This window comes from Notolabrus celidotus, chromosome 7 (assembly GCF_009762535.1).
Source record: "Notolabrus celidotus isolate fNotCel1 chromosome 7, fNotCel1.pri, whole genome shotgun sequence".
Classification (NCBI taxonomy): domain Eukaryota; kingdom Metazoa; phylum Chordata; class Actinopteri; order Labriformes; family Labridae; genus Notolabrus; species Notolabrus celidotus.
Genome location: NC_048278.1, coordinates 12,026,032 through 12,047,994, shown reverse-complemented (window position 1 = coordinate 12,047,994; position 21,963 = coordinate 12,026,032). Strand labels below are relative to the sequence as shown.

The 21,963-nt window shown below is 40.3% G+C and overlaps 1 protein-coding gene and 1 long non-coding RNA gene across 4 annotated transcripts in view; one reads left to right on the top strand and one right to left on the bottom strand.

Annotated features, from left to right (window-relative positions):
• Positions 1–1,028: 1,028 nt before the first annotated feature.
• Positions 1,029–21,963, bottom strand: part of LOC117816458 (protein AF-17-like) — a 28,988-nt gene continuing 8,053 nt past the window's right edge. For 2 of the 3 annotated variants that reach the window (XM_034688745.1, XM_034688747.1), the window contains exons 6-20: positions 21,564–21,657; positions 20,005–20,130; positions 18,109–18,198; positions 17,882–18,029; positions 16,782–17,624; positions 16,125–16,324; positions 14,800–14,917; positions 14,563–14,629; positions 13,811–13,959; positions 9,819–10,019; positions 9,279–9,355; positions 8,558–8,925; positions 7,977–8,076; positions 5,633–5,845; positions 1,029–4,556 (exon numbers count right to left, since the gene is read on the bottom strand). In XM_034688745.1, the coding sequence (XP_034544636.1) occupies positions 4,521–4,556; positions 5,633–5,845; positions 7,977–8,076; positions 8,558–8,925; positions 9,279–9,355; positions 9,819–10,019; positions 13,811–13,959; positions 14,563–14,629; positions 14,800–14,917; positions 16,125–16,324; positions 16,782–17,624; positions 17,882–18,029; positions 18,109–18,198; positions 20,005–20,130; positions 21,564–21,657 (2,830 nt within the window). In that variant the 3' untranslated portion in view covers positions 1,029–4,520. The remainder of the gene's footprint in view (positions 4,557–5,632; positions 5,846–7,976; positions 8,077–8,557; positions 8,926–9,278; positions 9,356–9,818; positions 10,020–13,810; positions 13,960–14,562; positions 14,630–14,799; positions 14,918–16,124; positions 16,325–16,781; positions 17,625–17,881; positions 18,030–18,108; positions 18,199–20,004; positions 20,131–21,563; positions 21,658–21,963) is intronic. The other variant, XM_034688746.1, reaches the window with a different exon arrangement.
• On the top strand, positions 10,549–15,353 carry LOC117816459. The gene is made up of 3 exons (XR_004631958.1): positions 10,549–10,678; positions 13,396–13,516; positions 13,851–15,353. It is a non-coding gene; the product is annotated as an uncharacterized LOC117816459 (long non-coding RNA).

Below are 21,963 nucleotides of genomic sequence, written 5' to 3'. Positions count from 1 at the left end.
CCCTTTCCCCTTCAGAGGAAAAGGTGTCGCTGTAAGCTCCCCCAGTTCTTATGTAAATAAGTATAACTTTAATAGTTTGCATGATAGGCATATGCATGGAAATAAATCATCAAATGTTTGCATAGAAGTGAAAACATGTTGGTTTGTCACTTCATGTATTTGTGTATTTAAATAGGTATGTATGTGTGCAAAGATAAGTTATGAGTAAATGTATTCCCCTGTAGGCTTTGCTCTTTTCAGTGTGAACAACAATTCACACTTCCCTAAGCAGCTTCCCTAACAGTAACATTAATAATGGTTGGTGAATCATTTACTCATCCTTTTTAGATCAGTTAGGCCAAAAGGAAACAGAGTCCAGGATTCCAGGAGTTGTTGGAGTTTTTATATTGAGGCAATAAAAGTTATACATGTTCGTTATTTATTAATAAATACTCATGGGTCTCCCACATTAACCACTAATAATAGAAAATGTACAAATCATCTTAAAAAGGTACCTGATATTAAATTCCTACTAAAAGGTTACTGAGGGTTGATATTATATTTAATAACACTTTAGTAAATTATTAACTAACCATTGATAAGGCTATAAATCACAACTCAAACACTTTACAATCGAAGCCCAAGGCTGGGGAATCTATGTGCACTCTTTGGACCTGATTTAGTCTGACAGCACCACAGCTGCTTAGAAAATGATCTAATATTTATAGAGTTAGTGAGATAATGTACTGCACTGTATGGAAATAACACAATTTCCAGTAAAAGACTGTAGTATTATGATGGGAGTCATTTTCCTTATGATGGACTTATTAGAAGTTTTGACGTGCTACTAACAAGCACCTACATTTAACACTGGCATTAGAGAATTTGAACCTCCAATAGTTCTCACCAGGTGATGACAGTTTTCTTAGTTGACCTGAAACAGAAGTTGAGGATGACGCTGGTGAGACATTCCCATGTGTTTTTTCCTCACAGCTGATACACCACTAATAGATAAATCACTGAACACCCAAGAGAACATGTAAAACAACTCAGTAAAATACATTTATTGACAAAAAAAGTTGTCTTAATCCGTCCTTTTAATTTTACACACAAAAATATCAAAATACTTTACAGGGCTTTTAATCTGAATATTGTCAAATTTGTTTTGTTCAATTCTCTCCAACAAATACACTGTACAATGACAACATGCTTGTCCTTTTTTAAAATTCAGTGCTCATTTCATTTCATTTCTTTTTTCAGGGAACAATGCATTTAAAATTATGCATAGTTATTACTTGGTATTTAGCAACACATTTGAGAGACCTCACTGCATTTCATGCAATTCATATCCCAATAAGTAACTTGCTCTCCATCAGACCTCATTCAGAGCCAGGTGCTTAAATGTTGTAATACATAAAAGATACACAGTACGACATTCAGAACATGGATTATCGTGGTTACCCAAACTTCAAAGCTTAAAAGAATGAATGTGTCTTTACACAAACATATTAAAGTATACAACTCGTATTCCAACAAAATTGAAAAAGGTACTAAAAAACGATTTACAATTGGGCCCAAAGCGCCCCAGTGCAACATGAGAAAGAAACCGCTTCAGAAATCCTTCACAACATCCTCAGTCAATCTCTTGGACATGGTTGTGAGTCTGGACTTACACAATAAGGACATACTTGGTTAATTGCAGACCTCCCACCTGGAGTCATGTCAACGCGTTTGCTCATGTCTTTATCAACATAATCAACATTCTCCTCCTGTCGCTGCTACAGTATTTATCACTGACTCGTGAGCTGCTTGAGGTTCCTTTCTGACGTCTACATTAGCTGCTAACAAAACAATCTAACACTCCAGATATCACATGTGAGGGAGATCATGTTCAACATCGCAAACAGAGGCGAGAAAATATTTCAACAAGGTCTTGACAATGTTGTTAAAGAACAAATGAGAAAACATGGTAAAATAACCACTCACTCTGTCTGGCCTATTTAGAAAAAGTGAGCCTAACACAGGCACAGACTGCAGAAGCCCCGAGAAGCAAGAGGGGAATAAATGTTTTTGTTTTTTAAGTCTAATCTAGGTTTTCTCTCCTGCCTTTATCTCATAAGAACATGTGGAAAAATGTTTCAGCCACCATATTTTTTTCATAATTGAAAGAGGTGACTTTCATCTTCAAACATTTAGCATAAGCTGTATTCACATATGAGAAAAACTCTCAAAACATCCAGAAATTGTCAGGTTGAAGTGCATGCAATTAGCCGAAATGTTTCACCTCAACTTTACCCAGACTTCTTCTTGCATGGCCCATAATAAAAATCCCCCCTAAAAGTCCGGGTGAGTCTATGTGAGAACTCACCAGGAAATGTTTGAGAAAATTCACCAGTAAGTGTTTCACCAAGCAGTGATGTGTCTTAATGATATATCCACATCACTTTCCCTGTGGGAGTCAGTCCCCATACGCATGGAATATGTAACTAGGTGGAGATAGTCTCTGCGCAGTTCTTTGATTTAATGCTCATTCTGTTCTAAGAGGCGTTTTGACCCCAGAGAAGTAGTGACTTAATATTAGTACGAAAAAGTCCCTTTGTTCACTCCCTACACATTTTTACCAGTTTCAAGCATATAGAAAAAAATAGATTCCTAAAACATATATTTTTCAATCCAGCTGATATATACATTTCTTTTTTTTTTTTTATCCTTTCCACCTTTGGAAGATCTTGCTGGCAAAAATGTTTTTACATCGACTGTTTCTCTGTTGCCTCTCAGAGCTTCTGTAACCATATGATGAAGTGGTGTGGAAAGAAAGAGAGAGTTTATAAAAAATGAAAAGCTTATCAAAGTGTCTACATAAGTGAAATTCATGAATATGGGCACTATCAGCCCTGAAGTAAAGGTCAACATTAACAACATAAGTATATCTCCATCTTCTCAGTTGATAACAGCTACACTGTGCATCATTATCTGCTGCAGCAGCACTTTAATAAAAGTTTACATCTTGGCCGTCCACAGCAGTCTCCTATAACGCCTCTGTGCAGCGGTTCATGTAAGACCCAGAATAAGTCCTTGTTTCTCGGGTACTCTGAAGCACAAACTAAAGAACATTGCATCTGAACACAAAAATTACAATAGAAAATGATTTGACACTTCAGTTACCACTATACGGTTATTCACACAGTTCAACTTTTAAAATTATCAGTCTGCTATCAAAAGTATAAACGGGTTGAGGAAGAGTGCTCTTACTTTACTAATATACCCTCCATGGACCCGAGATAAAAAAACACCATCGAAGAAAGACAAGAAGAGAGTAAGCCTTTGGACTCACGGTTTCCTCTGTAAATCTAACATCATTAAGGCATTATCTATCCAGTATTGCTAAAAGAACAACTAGTTGATGAACATGAAAAGGAATATCAATGTGTGAAAACAACACAAGAAATGACACTTCAGGAGGAAGAGTGCAAAAATACTCACATAAATCAAAAACCTGTCAGTGCCTAGTGGCCTACGTAGTACCAAGCATCCTTTATAAGGTACTGTGTTGATGGCTAATTTGCTCTGTTAGCTACTAACATGCAAAGTGCACACTTGTTTAGGACAAATAATTAATTTCTTACTTACAATTTCCAAATGTTTGGTTTCCTCTGCTTAATCTCCATAGCAACTGGAAGGATATAAAAGTCTTTAGAAACTCTCATGGTGGTTTTAAATAAAGTCTGCGTTGATGTCTCTAGTGGACTCTGGCGCTATTTTGGACATGTGGGTTCTGTGCCATTTTACATTTACATGACTTAATTTTATCCTCGGTGAAGGCTATTGCGGTTATGAGTCATCACACAATTTAAAAAAATGGGAAATAGGTAGCAGAAATATTTGAGGTAATTGCTAGCTTCATGTTGAAATGCCACTAACCACACATTAAAAATGACAGTATATTTCTAACCTTTACATCATGAGTGCATGTGAGACGCTGCAACATATACAAAAAGTGGATGAAAATAGGGCAGGGTGAGCAACACAAAGGGAAGACAAAATATCAAGGAAGACAGTTGAGGTTGCAAAAAGTCTCACTGACTGATGGGAACTTGGTTCAAGCAGGAAATCATGAACAGTAAGTGCTTAAAAGAAGCCACAGAGAGAAGAGACGCTCCAACCTTGAGTTTAAGCTTCAACCCAGGAGCGAACTCAGCCTCTGCAGGGATGAGCAGGAACTCTGGCTCTGCCTTTAAAAGCAGCTCCATTGGTCTAGCTAACAAATTAGTGCAATTTAAGAAGAGATCACGGTTTCCATGCTCTCTGAAAGCTGCCTACACAAAAACCTATGAGAAGAACCTTGAATATAAAGAATATAAAAACACATAAAACTTCACCTTGACGTTTAAGTCCATCCTGTTATACATTCATAAAAGAGGGTGTAAGATGAAGATGATGGAAGGAAAGACGTTCAAAAGTCACTCAAAGGTTGACCTCAGTTCTTCAAGTTGGCATTAATGCCGGATTTCTTCATTTGAGCTGCTCCTGTGTAAGAAACATCACCCGTTCTTGTCTCCACCCTTCTCTCCTGGAGCCTGAAAGCAAATATAACCACAAGACATTTCTTATATTTCTAAAACATACATAATAATGATAACTTTATTTGTAAAGAAACATTTTAAAAGTTGACTTAAAACTTGAAAAAATGCTTAAAAAAAGAATATCAAATGAAGGATTAAGAAACAAATAGATGATTGATAGCTCACCTTACATTAAATCAACAATCAGAAAATGAAACAGGTGTTGCGAAAGCACCAAAGCCTTTAAAAAAAATCAGCCCTATACTCATACATTCAACCCAAAGCTGCTGTCAACCAATAGGAGAGAGAAGGGGAGCAGTGCTAGACTGAAGTAGGTATAAATAAAGAGAGAGTGCCAGTGAAGACAAAGGGTTGAGAATAAAAAATAAGAGCTTATTTCAAATTATTTCACAGCAGCTATGCTCTAAAATATAAAAAACACTTCAACATTTGTTTGTTGCTAAAGTCGTGCTTCTTCCTGCCTGCTCTGTGTGTCCCTGCTCCGCCCTCTGTCACAGCCACCAGATGGACATAAAAAATATGAACATTAGACAATACAGACAGAGAGGACACTGCAGATACAAAGACCACTAATGTTAAATGTTGGCCAGTCTTGAGTGTCTCTGTCTATACCATAGACTGTATAAAATATGGACGTAGTATCAGTGATGTCCATATTTTACTTTCACTTTTGGTATTGAAAGAGGTTTTGCTGTTGTTTGATTTTCCCCTGCATTGTATCAATACAAAATTCTGGTGTTGTGACAACTTTACATAAAATCAAGATAGAGGGTGCAAAAAATTTTTTCCATAAAAGGTTTTATATTTCATTTTATATGTTTTTAGAAGAGGTTAAGAGATGAAACTGATTTTGCAGCCTAGTTTTCTCCAGCAGGCTGTTCCACAGTACAGAAGCCCTCACAGGAGGAGATTGTCTTTGCCTTTTTTCCTGAGCCTGAACTGATGAGCAAATAAAAAGCCTTGCTGCGAATCAGCTCATAAAAAGTTAGAAGGTCATAAATACAGCCAGGTCCGACCTTTCTGTTACATTACCTTAAACAGTCTACCACAATGATGACAGCGTAACTCACCCCCTGCTTGTGAAGTGCATTTTCCTGCAGGCTGAAGAGGCCTCCTCCCTGTCCGCCCTGCAGGGGTGAGGCAGTGGCTGAGGACAGCAGGTTGGGTGACTGGGCTATCATGGGGGAGTTTGGGTTGGAGGTGAGTGCTCCTGTCAGCGTGAGGCGCTGCAGCTCCCTCTGCCTCTGCTGCTGCAGCATCTGGCACACCACCACCTGCTGCTCCTGGAGGAGGAGGAGGAAGAACAGAGAACAGAGAGCGGATAGTAAGATTTCTGCTTCACATGTGCTCCATATGGACATGTGATGATAATCTCTCAGATCAACATGTGGTTATGACATCATTTTTATTTTTACAGTGAGGAAGACAAACTTAATATGCATGTACGTTTTCAAAATATATTTTATAAAAACATACTAAATGAAAACTACAATAAAACTTCCTGAGGACTATTCATGTTACAGCATTCTTACTTTCTGGACTCTTGTATGAAGCAGAAGCTCAGTTGTTTTTGAGAAATGGGCAGAGGTTTTTTCTCTTGTTAACTTATTTTTAGATCTGGCAACTTGAATGTCTCAAAGCAAACTAGGACATACATGTGGCTACTAGTATGTATTTTTATTCAAAGCTAGAAGTAATCAGCGAGCTTTGCTTTGCAAGGTTTGCATATATTTGAATCTCAGCTGTTGGGAGTCGGCGGGAGATCTCTGCACTTAGGAAGCTGGTCTGTTTGTTTTGTTTTATGATTTTGTTCCTCACAAGCTTTCCCTTTTATCCTTTGACTCACCTGAGTTCTCTTTTTTACTGTTTTGACCCGAACATAAGCCTTTGTTTTCTATGTTTAGTGTTAAGTATTCAAATGTCTGTTCTAAAGATTTGTCTTGAGAAAGTTTGCTTTGTAATTGGATCAGCTTACTGTATTTCTGTAATTGGAAGCTTGCAAATGTTGTTTCTCACACTGACAGCACTTCAAACAATAACAGTAAATGGCAGTGCGTTCCTGAACACACCAACTGTATGTTACTTGTTATCCTGAGACACTTATATGGTTATGACAGAAGTTAGTGCAGCTGACTGTTTATTCTAAATGCAGTATAACACAGTCACAAACAAATCATATAAGTGTATTTTATTGTATTGTATTGTATTAACTAAACGTCCACAGAGTCTGCTACCTCTATTAGTTTGCAATTCAAATCGGATCTTTCATGGTGTCTGGTTTATTTTAATTTGGTTTAATTTGGACTCTAACAGTGACACTTTACCTCAGCTTTTTCTAAAAGACATCCTAATGCATAATGCTTAACACATGTTTATCTTTAAAACCATTAGGTGCCATCTTGTACTTCAATATTTGTAAAATATGGAGTGACACCTGCAAGTTATTAAGAGCAGGGAGCTTAAGCTGCACTGATTTCATGTTTGCCATGCTTCATTCTCACCATCACCAGACAAATATACCCTCCTAATGTGGACGTCTATTCAAGCTGCCAGACCTGGGATCTTTGTCTCTGATCTGCTATTTCCGCAGCTGTACTGCCTGACAAGTGTGCTTCAGGTATTAGCTCGGCAATCCTCTGATTCTGTCTGTAAATTTAAATCTGCACAGAGAGATGAGGTCAAATACGAACTGTGTTCTGTTTCTGCATTATGGTTTAAACCGATTCTATGTGCATTGTCTGACTGAAATGTGGTTTGATAGTGCACTGATGACTTCCCTTAAATAGAGCAGGCCATCGCAGTACTCAGCAAACTACCACTGATTCGAGTGAATTCACAATAACTGTTATTTATAGTTTACTAATCCATTTTTCCCTTAGTGTTTAAGGAATCAGTGCAACGTTCATGTTCTGTCCAGGGATTGCAAAACTAACCTGACAGAAACTCTAAAGTTCACTAATTAGCATTGTTTGTGTCTGTGACAAGTATTTCATGCAGAGGAAACTGCTGTTATTTAAGGCTCATGTCATTAGCTTATTTACAGCAAAGGGTCAGTTGATAAGGATCAAACAGAAAAAGGTAAGCTGTGGCTGTTTAGATCCAATTAGCAGAGTGTCAATACTGTTGTTTTCAAAAGCCTAGTTTTCTATAAAAAAAATAAATAAATAATTGATAAGTTTTGTATAGCGTCTTTTTTACATATTTTTCTTAATTTATTCTATTTTAAGTTATTTTTATGTACAGCACTTTGTGTTACAATGTCATTGTATTAAAAGCGCTTTATAAATAAAGTCTGATTGATTGATTGATTGATTGATTGATTGATTAAACTACAATATGTCATAACTGTTTCAAAGAGTGAACATACTGGTCTGGACTCAACTTTAAACAACGTGTCAGAAAGAGTTTGATTACCGGAGTGAAGTTTTGTGAGGTGAGGAACTGCTGTAGCTGCTGCTGTTGCTGCTGCTGCTCGAGGAGAAGCTGCTTCTGCTGCTCGGACAGGAGAGAAGATCTGCAACAAAAGCAGTGAACAATGAACAGTCAGATTGGTTAAACAGACACTCAGGGAGAGTTGTCCTGATAATGAGTCTCTGAAAATGCTTCTGTTACTGCAAAAAAAGTGACATGGGAATCTGCAAGCACAGTAATGACTTCCTTCATCCTGGCCACTACAAAACAGCAGACCACATAGCAATAATGCCACTGTGTATGTGCTAAGGCTGCCACTGATAGCTCTTTTAAAACTGTGACTGACTGTCCAACAACATAATGCAGTTGCGTTCTCCGTCATTCATTCTGTGAACCAGGCGGTCACATCCTTATGAGGTTATTTATACTGATACCATATTGGTACTTATATCAATTGAAATCTAAATTTGTGTTTTCAAAAAAAAAAAAGGAAAACTGTCTTGAGATAAGCAAACACACAGGTTTCTGAATATAAATAGACAATCAAATATCTGGAGTCGGTTTAAAGACAGAGGGGTACATACGGGCTCACACTCTTGGGCAGCTGAAAGCTCTGTGTGAGGGCCTGGGGGTTGAGAGGTGGAGGCTGAGGGCGCAGAGCAGGGAGGGTTGGCTGAGGTGTGTTCTGCACGGGTGACTGGATCACCCCGTTCAGACTGCCCAGCATGCCGTTCATACTGAGCTGAGGACTTCCTGTGAGGGACGCCATGAGCCCGCCAACCATGGGAAGAGAGGAGCAGCCACCCTGACCAGCTGCCAAACTATCGCTCAGACCTCTACTCAGGCCGTTCAAGAGGGGCTGACCGAAGGAGGCCGGGCTCTGCTGGGGAGGAGGAGTACTCTGGAAGGAGAGGGAGGAGCTACTGCGGGACGGACTACCAGAGTGGAGCTCCTGGAATAAAGACAGAAAAAAATGAGTCAGCTGTTTTGCACCCAGCTCATTTTAGATGTTCATGTAGTGTCTTTGCTCGTTCTGACCCTGGAAGAAAATCAAAAAGTGTAAATATGTAGCAGTAACAGCTGATTATTCAAGTTACCAATAGATTCGAAGGGCAGGGATTCACTTTCTGAACATCATTGTGCATGTTTGTATACACTCTTCATTTTTCTCTCGACATTTTAAAAATGAACAAAGTGATTAATAATTAAAATAAAAGACAGATTAGTTAATCATGACGGCAAGTGTTGGTTGCATCCCTGTAAATATGTTGTGTCTGAAAGTGAGAGGTGGGTTCAGGTTCTCACCTCAGACGAGGTAACAAAAGAGGTTTCATTCAGGAAGCAGGTTTTGGACAGAGGACTTTTATTGGTGATCAGGGGGTCTAAAAAGAAAAGAGGGATAAACACAGGGTTAAAAATACAAAATTAAAGCCATACACCAACCACCGTGTTATTCATTATTTATGTTGAAATGCCTTACATCAATAAATCATTACAGCTATAATAAGCTAAAATCCTATGTTTTGATTCACTTTGCTTTAGGAGGTCCTAAGGGAACCACAACTTACCCATCATTTATACACAGGTGATTAACCCTACACTTCCCCTACTACAGAAGATGTTTGTTTGTATACTTATGGTTGAATTGATCATCATAAAAAACTGAAATAGCCCAAGATTTCATGTATTCTCAGCAGAGAGCTTCAGCTTCTGTCTTTTGCTTCATTATGTTGCACATTTGTCAATGAAGGCACAATACTGCTCAATGAAAACAGTAAAGAAAGAGTTGAGAGTGTTTCCTAAAGTCCTGCCATGTAAGTGTGCAGAGGAGATAAAGAATCTAACCCTGTGTGGATGACAGAAAGTTGATCTGGGCCGAGGTGTGCATGGAGCTGTGTGCGGCGATGATGTGAGGAGGGAACTGCACGGCCAGCTCCGTGTTGAGCAACTGCAGACGCTCCTTTTTGACCGTCAGGCTGAGGATCTGGTCCTGGAGCCGCTGGTTCTCCTGCTGCAGGGAGTGAAGCGATTGCAGCATCTCCACGACTACAAAGGCAGGGGAATAGAAGCATCATGGTTATATCATCAATTAAGCTGAGTTCAGATTCCAAAACAATTCAAAGTAAATAGGCTTTGATATTATGTCACAGCCATCCATATTTTCAAATTTTTTATATTTTTTGGGGCTTTTTCACCTTTATGGATAGGACAGTTGAAGAGAGACAGAAAATATGGGGAGCAGAACGTGGGGGAGGACATGCAGCAAATGGTCGCGACCAGGAAAAAAAACTTTGTGATCTGCAAATGATGAATAAGCAGAAAATCTGCTCTCTACCCGTACAACCTGTTGTGATCAGGATCTGCACACACACACTTACTGCACACATAAACAGACATCCTCTGATAAAGCCACGCTTTCACTGCATAAATTGCAGTGCAATCTTTCCTGTTGTGTAACTCACTTCTTCAGCTCTTATAAAGGCTATTTTTTAAAGTTGCTGTGGTCATTCAGCACCGAGCTCTTTATGTTTGTTTCTACAAGCTACAATCATGAGTAACGATCCTCCTCTGCACACCTGCTTTGGAACTGAAACAGAAGTGAAAATGTACCTTTTGGGGCATAATGAGATGTAGAGGTGAGGAAGACGGGCAAAGTTGCAAATATGCAAGAAATAAACAACTAGAAATAGCGTCATGGAGACTGGGTAAGTTTACCTTTGGAACGGTGCTTCTCACCAAAAGGATCAATATTCATTTAGATTCATCTCATCTGATGCACCAAGTGTAGTGGTGCAGTGGTTGACTATTGTTGACTTTAACATTGTTCAAATCTGTCTTTGATAAGTTTAATAACTCAGATTTAAATATTTTTGTCAGTTATTCTTAATTTCATGAACACGACTGGCCAACAATCTCCATCTTTCTTTCAATGAATCATCCCTTTGTCAATTTTCAGCCAATTATTAAGGAGAAACCTGATCGAATGAACATGTTGATCTCATTAATTCCTCTATGTCATTGATTGAGCACAAAAAGAGGACTAAGATAGGCTTTTTTTACTGGTTTAACTAAATTTCTGCACATTAGACGTGAACACTGATATTAAGTGCGTTTTGGTGGTTTTACATGATCTCTAAATGTTTTCTGGGTGTGGTTTTCATATAATCTGAGTAGAAACCTGTGCAAATGCTGGGGTGAGGGTGGGGGTGGTTGAGGAGGTTTAACATGTAGGACTGGGGATGTTCTGAAGCGACTGATTTCCTACCTGTTTAAACAAAAAGTTAAATTCTGACGTATTGAATTAGTGTAAAGGTGCTCAGAAAACAGAGAAAACTGAGCACAAATTATTTAACATAGCTAAACATCGGATAGTCTGTGTGTAGGTGGTGTCAAGTTGGTTCGCAGAGTGTAGATCATGTTGCAAGACCTGACACCACCAGGTCCTCCTCGCAGAGTCCACATACCAGTGCTGGCTACACATTGCTTTGATTAAGTGATGATATCCAAGTTTCAGCTGAAAGCCAACGTAAATGTATCTTCATGTTCTTGCTCTAAATACTGCCAAACCCTGCAGCACTACGAGATGCTATCTGTCATCTGTGCACCAAGTTTGAGACACAACAAGGTTTGGGAGCTCTTTGGCTGCTGTGCAGAGTACGAGTTCTAACGCCATAATAACCTGACGATAAAGGACTTTTATCATCCTTTAGAAACTATGTTGCTGCTCATAGCCCTGGTTATAGGTTATACTTCCTACTGGACGTAATAACGCTTAACTTCTTGCTGTTGTGTAACAGTAGAAAAATAATCTTAAATAATGATGAGCTTTTTGAACAGTGTTATCGCGGGATCTGTGTATCATTTGGCAAATGATGGAAGAGCTGTCCAACTGAGAGATAAGACTTCAATCTGCAATAAAGTGCTGTGCGTGACTGTCCTTTGTGTAAAGCGTTAAGTAACTTAAGATGTAAACTAACAGCAGTGTGGTGAGGTCTGAACTACAATTCAACCCCATCCCTGAAATGCTCCCTAATTGATTTCTATGGAGCTGTCCAACTCTGGGGCCTTCTTTTACATTTTAACTGAGAATCTGACGCACTAAGAATAAAAAACAATGAGTGAAGTTGCAGAAAAGGCGTGCAGCAGAACTGGGTGTAGAAAGGACAAACAGCAAAGAATAGATCTGAAAGTGAGCGTCAGCTGATGTCCCCAGAGAAAAAGTGAGTAAGAGGCAGTAAGCAATGTGGTTCAGCAGAGAGCAAAATAGAAAGAGAAACAAAGCTGCTTCTGCTTTGCTGTGCTATTTTCTGTCTCGCACACTGTCCACAGGTACATTCATCATCCTTAAATAGCACCAGATCTTTGTTTCACAGAGAGAAGTGAAGGTAAACGTGAGCATGTGCATGTAACAAATGCTACTCTTTGCTTGAAAGCCCTTCACGCAAGCGTTTTTTAACCCCTAATTCTGATTATGGCACACCGCTATAAAGTGATATCTACAAAGTGTAAAATCCTAGATGTGGGGAATGTATCTTTAATTTAGTGTCTGACAAGATGTCTTGTCTTCAGAGGCAGTTTCTTTGCAAGAGCAGAACTCGATTCAAGATCTTTGTCCTTCAACATCTTGAAAGAGTAGAACTTTGTTTACACAATTTGAAAGTACACATCTAATGTGATCTATGATTTCTATTAATGTCTGTTTACGTCTGTTTGTTTCAAATTTTATTTTCCTTTCAGCCTCTTTATGTATTTAAAACATATATTAACGATTGTTATTCTCTGTTTTATCATCAAGCTACACAACAATGTATTTGTCAGAGATACATTCCTCTCTTTCAGTAAGTCAATTTCATTTTTGTTACAAGCACCGTATTGGCTGGAATATGAGGCGACCCTGGTTATAAGACAAGCCCCCCTTTTTTCAAACTTCTTTCTAAAGAGAAAAAATATATATAAAAAAAGATTTACTTTTAATTAACACATTTAAACGGAACTAAAATGGTCACTAAATGGTGACTTAAGAAATCACTTAGGTATCAGTATTTCAATATCATAATAACTGCAGCAACCTGCAGGCTATGAGATGAATGACAGGTCTGAGGATGGGCATACCTTCAGTCTCTTTTTCAGTCACACACTCACTTCAACAATCTTTTTGTGCTCACCATCGTCTGACATACACTCTACAACACTGTTTTTTGGGTGTTTGACAGTTTTCTTAATGTCTCTCCTGCATTCATAACTGTGTTCTTAGGGAGGGCATCATACCTCAGTAGTCGGGAAATTTGTCCCACTTCTTTGTGCATAAAAGTGATGCTCTATACTATTTTCTGCTTGAAGCATGTTGATTTCCACTCGTTTGTTTACATTGTGGATTGCACGATAAAATAAAAGCATTTGTGTAACGGCAAAACTGTTGCAGATAACGACCGACTCTGCTTCATCCATGATCTTGGACATCTTGTAAAATTCCACCTGTGACTACTCTGGCGTCCTCTTTAAGTTGTGTCCTGTCCTGTCAACCCCCATCACCATACTACAGGGTAAACTTCAGACTGTGAGGGACATATGTGAAGAACAGTCCTTGAAAATGTCTAGATATTTCAGTGATGCATGTGTGAAAAGGTCTTTAAAGGGTTTTTTATTCAGTTAACTCTTTTCCCTAAAGAAACTTCTATCTCAAATGTTTTGAAAGAAGTGTCTAGGAAACAATGAAGAAAAGTCACGCTAACTTTTGTATAATAAGCATAATGTATTTTTCTTTCTTATCTTTCTCATCGTCTTGTGACCTTCAGTATTAATGTGGGATCACTGCTGTGTGCTTTGTTTTCACTCACTGTTGACTCCCATCTCTCCGTTGCTGTGTTTCTCTAACAGGAGCTCAATGTGAGAGCTGGCTGCGGGGACGTTTTCTGGACGAGCTCGGACTCCTGAACCTAACCCGTCTCTCTGGTCGAACAAAAGAGGAAGACAGCTCGTAGGAGACCTGCGTGTGGAGGAACCAACAAGGAGTCAGAGAGGAGTAAGAAGTAAAGTCACAGCTGGGAAACTACCAACAAGACCCTGTGGCTTATATTTGTTCTAATTTAGTAGGTTGTTGTGGTTTTTAACCAGCAGCTCTTTTCCTGTTGTTTTCTGTAGCTGGTTTCTGAAATAGAAACTGATCTGATTACAGATTCAGTAAATGGAAAATGTTCCAGATGCATTTTAGTTGACAGAAGAAAGATGGGCAGACTGGAGACATCTCATGACTCAAACTGTTTCACTACTTGCTCTTACTACGTTATCTTTTATTTTCTTTCTTTTTGCAATTTATTTATTAGATACCTTCTGCCAGCTGTGAATCTGTAAAATAATCCAATGGGGCAAAATCCTTGATAAAGTAGATCCACTAAAAGGGTGTGTAATTACCACTGACAGGATCAGAATGTTATTAAAACAACATCATTGGAAGGATCTCTGCAGAGACACTTGATCTGGAGCAAGTCCACAAATTTTAGACCCAAAATATAAAATAGACCCAGATTATGTAACTATCAGAATTCCCTCTGGACAACAAAAATACCAGAAAGGATGAAATGATACATACTGTGAAGAAAGACTCTCTCTTGGTGAGTTCCCCTGACACGGGAAGCGACAGTCATCGAGGTCGTTCTCTGAGAACAGAAACAAAGAGTCATCAAGTTTACTCGCAATATGAAGACATCAGTGTGTGTCAGACTCGTAGAGAGCACAGAATATTTGAACCTTTACTGATGAAGCTTTCCTGAAACTAATCCACCTCCTGAAAAGATACAAATAAATGGGATCTGAGTCCTGCTCTCACCTGGCAGTGAGGTCTGGGCTTGGCTCAGTAGTGGTGGCAGTGCCGGTGCTGTGGAGAGACAGCTGGCGAAAGGCTGCGTGGAGGTCAGACTATAGGAGGTGCTGGAACCTGGATGGACCTGTGAGACAGTGAACATCAACATCTGGCTGAAAAATCATCAGGATGATCAGGGGTGGGTGCTGGTAAAAGTAATATGTGTCTGAAGATTTCCAGATGCATTTTATGTATTTGAATGTGGTTGAACGAGTGTCTTTAACTTAATTCATTTCTTTTTTAAATCATGTACAACACAGACCAAATGGTGCAATGAAATGAGTTATTAATCTGGTCATATTATTATTTTAGTGAGAAATCATAATGCTCGCTATTTGTATGATGAAAACGAGTGTAGTCCAGGTCAGTGGTTTTCAAAGTGGGGGCCACCAAGGGGTGCTAGGGGGGCCTCAGAAAATTGGAGGGAAGGGAAAAAAATAGAATCGAATTATTTCCATTATTTTTTTTTTTTAACAACACGTTTGTTACTAATTTCCTATGCTAAACAAATGAAAAATTATTGAAAAGTGAATAAAAGTAAGAAAATATGTTCTAAAAGTTGATGTTTCTTTACATATTTTGAAGCACTGTCGGTGGGTTTGCAAAGGGGGTCAACAGCCAGAAGCTAATGCTGTTTGGTGTGGCCTTGGCATAGTAAAGTTTGGGAACCACTGGTCTAGATGGCTAATTTCTCGATCGGCACACACCAATTCTTTCATAAAGTGGCAATTTTGAAGATATTAAGATGACAAGTTTTTCATTATGAGAGGCGCAGCTGACTTGATTGACAGGCGTGAACACTAGCTGTTGGCTAGGAGGCTCAAAGCCCCTCTCTTTACGTCACACTCACTCAACAGCAGTTAGGTTGAGTTCAGCATTTCCAATATGGCTCCCGACGACGATAGGCTTCAAAACAGTGCTTCAGAAGCAGATGGGTGACGTCACGGATACTGCGTCCATTATTTATACAGTCTATGGATACGATACACTCTCATGTTTTTTTGCCTAATGAATATTACCTACAAATCTGAGTGTAACAGTGAAAAGTTATAAACTATTACACTGACTCTCAAAAAGATCATACTAGAATAGAACAACCTAAACAGTAGTTATCTATTTTAACGTGAAGTTGCAGGATTAAAAGTTCACAAAGTTATTCAAAACGTCAAAAACAAAGCTGTCCTTCATACAAGTACAAGACACAGCAGCTGTGCAGCTCTCAGCGGTTCACTTTGTGAACTTTCATGCAGTCTGATCTAAAGGGCTCTAAATAATCTCTTCCTGTGAAGTACCTGTGTGTTTGAGACGGCGTTGACTGACGGGAGTGAGAGGGAGGAAACATGAGATTGAAGGAGTCCTGAGGAGAGAGGGGTGCTACACATACCCCCTCCCAGGGACAAGGAGGTGCTACACACCCCTCCACCCAGAGACAGAGGGGTACTGCACACACCCCCGCTCAGTGTGAGAGGGTCCTTGAGACTGGAGTAGATACCTGTAAGAGATTAAAGGTGAGGTAAGAAGATACACACACATACACACACACACAGGATTGGAAATACATGAGTGCAGTTTGTAAGTAGGGCAGGAAATCTACCACTCAGAGATAAAGCACAGCTAAAACCACCTTGTAGGAAAATCTCTCTGCCTTAAATACGGTGTCACAAGTTCAACATTCAGAAACTCTACAGTATGAAAAACATCACAATGGAACAGTGACTTGATTTGACCTTCTTAGCCTAAAGGGTCTTTTTCTTTCCACTGTCTGCTCCTGATGAACAGATAAGCAGCTCCTGTGGTGCCTTCATGGCACATGTGTAATGGAAACATTTCAACACTTTAAAGTCAAGCTTCAAATGAACACACCAATGTGCAAACAGCTAGTGATGCCGCTTGCACACACACACAGGAAGCTAGAGGGCTACCACACACCCCCACTCACTCAGACTCACCGGTGCCGAGCAGCGAGTTGCCGCGGCCTGTGGAAAAACTGCCTGCAGAGGAGGAGGAGAAAGAAGAGGTGGAGGAAGAGGCAGAAGAGGAGGAAGAGACAGAGGCAGATGGGAGTGTGGAGGATAAGGTGGAGTGAGGGATGGAGGATGGGCTCGGGTAGAATGAGGAGGTTAAGGCTGGAGGAGGAGGAGGAGGAGGGGGAGGAAGAGGAGGAGGAGGTGCTGTGTGGGGATGATGGTGATGATGCTCCTCTTCCCTCCTCTCTCTGTTCTTGCTGCCACGTGGGCGTCCTGGACCGTGGCTGCTCTTCTTGTTGCCGCGGTGCCTCCTCTCCCGGGGCAGTGGTGGGGGTGTGGCTTTCTTGTCTGTATCCGCCTCCTCCAGAATGGGCGGCGTGCTCAGTTGAGATGGTTTACAGAGAGACTTGGAGGGTTTGTAGTCCCCAGATGAGGAGATCTTACGAATCTTGCTGCTGCTGCCCAGGCTTGATGATGAGGTGATGCGCATGATAGACCCAAAGGTGGAAATGGTTACCTTGTTCTCAAAGGGACTTGAGTTGCCCTCTGGCCTGTCATGTGACCCTGCCAGTGGGCCATCAGCGGGAGTCAAAGCTGGTGGCTTATGGTATTTACTGTCCTCCTCTTCCTCATCATCCTCTTCATCATCTTTGTCCTCCTGCTTCTCATCCTCATCTTCGTCCTCTTCTTCATGGACTGCCGGCCGCCTGTGACGCTCCTTTCGCTCCTCTCCACTGTGGTCTTCACCGCCTCGGTCGTGATCACGTTCCAGGCGAGATGATGATGAGAACTGATGGAAATCCTGAGCGGAGGACAGAGAGCCTCCTGCAAGAGAAACACAAAGCTGTGGTCAAACTTAGACAGGCTCACTGCTTTAGTTACAGCAGAGGAGAAGTCACAAGTACTTCTTATAGATCTTAATATCTACTCAATGTATAGAGTAATCAGATTTCATAATACATCCACATTCAACATAACCAGAAGGCATTAGGGTGAGTTATGCAAGTTCTCCAATATCGACATGTCTTAAAATATCCATCACTTCCATCCACAGTCTTTGATTTCCACTGTGCATGTGTTACCTGTGTTGAACGGACTGGAGGAGCAGGATGAAGAGGAGCAGCTCTTGCCGGTGCTTCCCGTCTTCTTGCTGCGATGACTGTGACTGTGGGAGCTCAGCTTCTTCAACTTTCTCTCATTGTCCTTGCTGCTGTGATGACTGGAGGATATCTGTGGAACAATAGACATATTATAACAACATATGTTTCATTTATGCTGTTGTTTTTGTTTTGATTTGTTATTTTCATACCTTCTCTATACTGCTGGTTGTCACTGAGGAGCCCAGGCTGTCGGAGGACTTCTTGTGGCGCTCTTTTTGCCGGATCTTGTCCTTGTGACTCTGAAGTTCAAACAGACATACACAAAAACAGTGTTACACACTGAGACACAAACAAGTATGCAAACATGCAATTTGCGGGGCTGGTTACCATTTGAAATTCTAAATTACTGTCTTAATGTCTTAATAACACATTTTGTTGTGGAGAAGTACTTTTTTTTTTCAAAGAACAGAATAACTCAAGTTAAAGCTCCTGTGAAAAACTTTGAGTTTGAGTTGATTCTGGCGCCCCCTGTGGAACAACGCAGTATCTCTGATCTATGTGCTTAAAGGGATATTTCAGTGTTTTTGAAGTGGGGTTGTATGAGTTTTATACCACTAGTAATTGTAGGGGTTACAACAGATGCTGCTCAGCTCAGCCCCTGTAATGAGAAACTGCAGGGAGAAATGGAATAAAAGCTGGGCTACCTAGGCGGAAGAGCACAATCTGTGTTGCGGCCGTAAATAGTGCCAAAATGAACGGGCTTTCTGGCGGCAAAGTAAAGTGCTAAAAAAATCCAGGTGGAGTGTACACATAAACAAAAGTGAGTGCTGTGGTCGGAATCTTTCACAATTGGTTAAATCAGACAGAAATGACACCGTCTGCAGAAATGGTAGCCTAGCTTGCATTCCATTTCTCCCGGCAATTTCTCATTACAGGGGCTGAGCTGAGCAGTATCTGTTGTGGCCCCGACAATTACTAGTGATACAAAACTCGTACAACCCCACTTCATTAAAAAACAGAAATATCCCTTTAAATAATGATAAATGCTTTTTGACCGCCCTTTGTTGAAATCAAAAACATTTTAAACAGAACATCACAAACTTTACTTTATGAATGATCTAAACACAATCTTTATGCTCAGGGTTGGACTGGGACTGCGCCCTGGCATTTTTGGCTTAGATTGGCGGGAACACACCACCTATACACCATTCTATGACACTTCATGATACACCCATAATTGACCTGAATTACAACAAAGTTGAGAAGTTACTGCCACATAAGTCAAACCATTGTTTTCTTTACTCTTTATGGACAGACTTCCTGGTGACTAGAGGTGGATACAGCCTACACAGCATCTATACTCATGTTGCAGTAACAAAAAATGTTGCAAATTTTGTACATATCATTATTTACATAAACAAAACCTGAAACTCACTGAGCAATGTAAGTTAGTGAGTAAGTTGTATGGGTGCTTTTATGCGCAACTCTGACAAACACTTGAACACAGAGCAGACACAGATGGAACTTATCCACAGCACACTGTAGCTTTGGTCTTATAATGTAGCTAATATGATGCCATATGGACCTGAGTCACTCACTGCTATGACATGCTATCATTAGCTCATTGACACTTGTTTCTCTACAGCTTCACACACCTCCTACTCCGCCTCCCTGACAGACACCTGCTCCTTCTGCTTTTCTACATGTCAGTGCCACACACCTCCTCCCGCCACCTGTTGCTGCACGACAGTGTTCACTGCAGAAGCAGATGATGCTTGACTGCTAAGTCTTTCCATATTTTACAGGATCTGTATGTAAGGTCTTTTGACTTTGTACACACAACATCTCTGAACTCCTATTTTTTTGGCTATCGATCTGATTCTGGTGCTATTAATTCATCCAGAATTTTTAATCTGAACAGGAGAGGACAGAAGGGGGAGGGGTGAAGCCAGCCTGTGATTGGGCCAGCAAAGTGTCATTATAACATTTGAACCAATGCCACAGCTTTAGCGGCCTAATTAGAAAAGGCCTAGTCTGCCAGGTTACCAGTCCTGCCCCATCCCCGATACATCAGACTCTGTGTAAGAGATGCAGTTATTACACACATCATCACCAGTGCTGACCTTCCTCTGTCTGTGGTGGTGATGTTTCTCCAGTGATGGAGAGCTGGAGCGACCTCTGGAGTGACTAAAAGAGTTGCTTGTGTTTTCACTGGAGCGCAACTTCTTCTGCTGTAAAACAGAGAGAGAGAGAGAGAGAGAGAGAGAGAGAGAGAGAGAGAGAGAGAGAGAGAGAGAGAGAGAGAGAGAGAGAGAGAGAGAGAATGAATCAAATGACTCCTTCAGGGGGAATCAAAACACATAAAAATCATGTGGTTGATCATGGATAAAAAGACAACACGGACAGGAGCAGTTGAGCTCCTTGTGCTGGTCTGATAAAACATGTTCTTTGTCCTGTCCATCAAAATCGAGCCAATAAGAGCTGTGAAGTAGAGATTCAGTAAAGAGTAATGGAGTGGGTTCAAGTACCTGCTCCTTCATTCTGTATAAGATGCAGTAGAACCATTTTTAGGTCCCAATAGATGTGTTAACTGCTGTATGTCATAAATAGCAGAATCTCCTACTTCATCTTGTTGCATTTTGTATGCATTTTCAAAGAAAAAATATTTTAAGATAATTCTGACTGGCAATAGCAGAAGATAAATCACATCCACCAAGCTACACAGATGATTCATCCTCTGATGCACACTTACTTAAAATAACCTGTTCCTATTTATTGACATTGTGAAAGAGACTTCTGTAAACCAGTGGATACATTTTCTTCCCAGTATGAATAATCAAATGGCCCATATTTGAAACATTGAGTCCTGCAGCTGCACCCAGTCAAAGTTTCTGCAGCATAATGCGTCAGAGGAAAAAGCTAATGCAACTGCTCCAAAGGCCAAACTGTGCAGGAGCTTCACTGAAGATCTGAGTCATTTATGAAAACCTTTTTAGCTCGGGCCCCGGTTTGGCCTGGTGGTTGGCACCCTATGTACAGGCCACAGCCCCCGTTGCAGCAATCGCTCATTCGACTCACAGCCACAACATTGTGCTATATGTCAAAACCTACTCTCCAATCCCCACATGTCCTGGCTCTCTTCAGCTGTCCTATCTAATAAAGGAAAACATGATCCAAAAAATTATATGTTTTTGCCGCTGAGCAGCCTCCATATGAGTGAACAGGACCCTGTCTAAAACATTTATCTAGCTCTCTTTATGCATCCAGGAGCCAGAGCCAGAGAGTTCCAGTCTTTTGTATTTACAATTACGAGAAAAGTCTTCATCAATATGCTGCTTGGACTGACTTGTCAACATTTTGTTAAAAACAAGTTGACTGGATGAATATGTGGGTCAGCGGTAATTGGTTTAAACCCCATAAAATGAAATTTACTTTCCAAACTAAAGACCTGAATGAGTAGCAAATTAAAATAACGGTTGCTCGGGTTTAAAGTGTGAGAACCTAATGATACAAAACAAACAAACAGTTGTATTTATAGTGAAATCCCCCACTAATGTTTACTATGAATACTTAAATCTTCTCAGGTGAGGTTTGTTATGAATCTATAACTTTCTCTTATTTCTGCTATTATATTTATGTGCTTGTTGGTTGGTGACCATCTTACCATTTTGTTATAGTGATGCTTGCAGTAACCACAATATTTCACGTTGTCAGCTTCTGGGCCTTCCTCCTCACACAGCAGACCTGCCATCTGAGCACTGAACAAAGGGTGTCACAGTATCAGACATGAGAGAGCACACACACACACACACACACACACACACACACACACACACACACACACACACACACACACACACACACACACACACACACACACACACACACACACATACACGCAGACCTGACAGAGACACCTGGACATCTTTGCGTGTTATCTGAGAGCTTTTGTGATTGATCCTGGCAGATTGGATCAAATATCAAATCTCTGCACCCGGAAATCTCTTTCACACCAAGCTGTAATATGGATTTTAGGCAACAGCCTGTATCAAAAAGTAAAACTT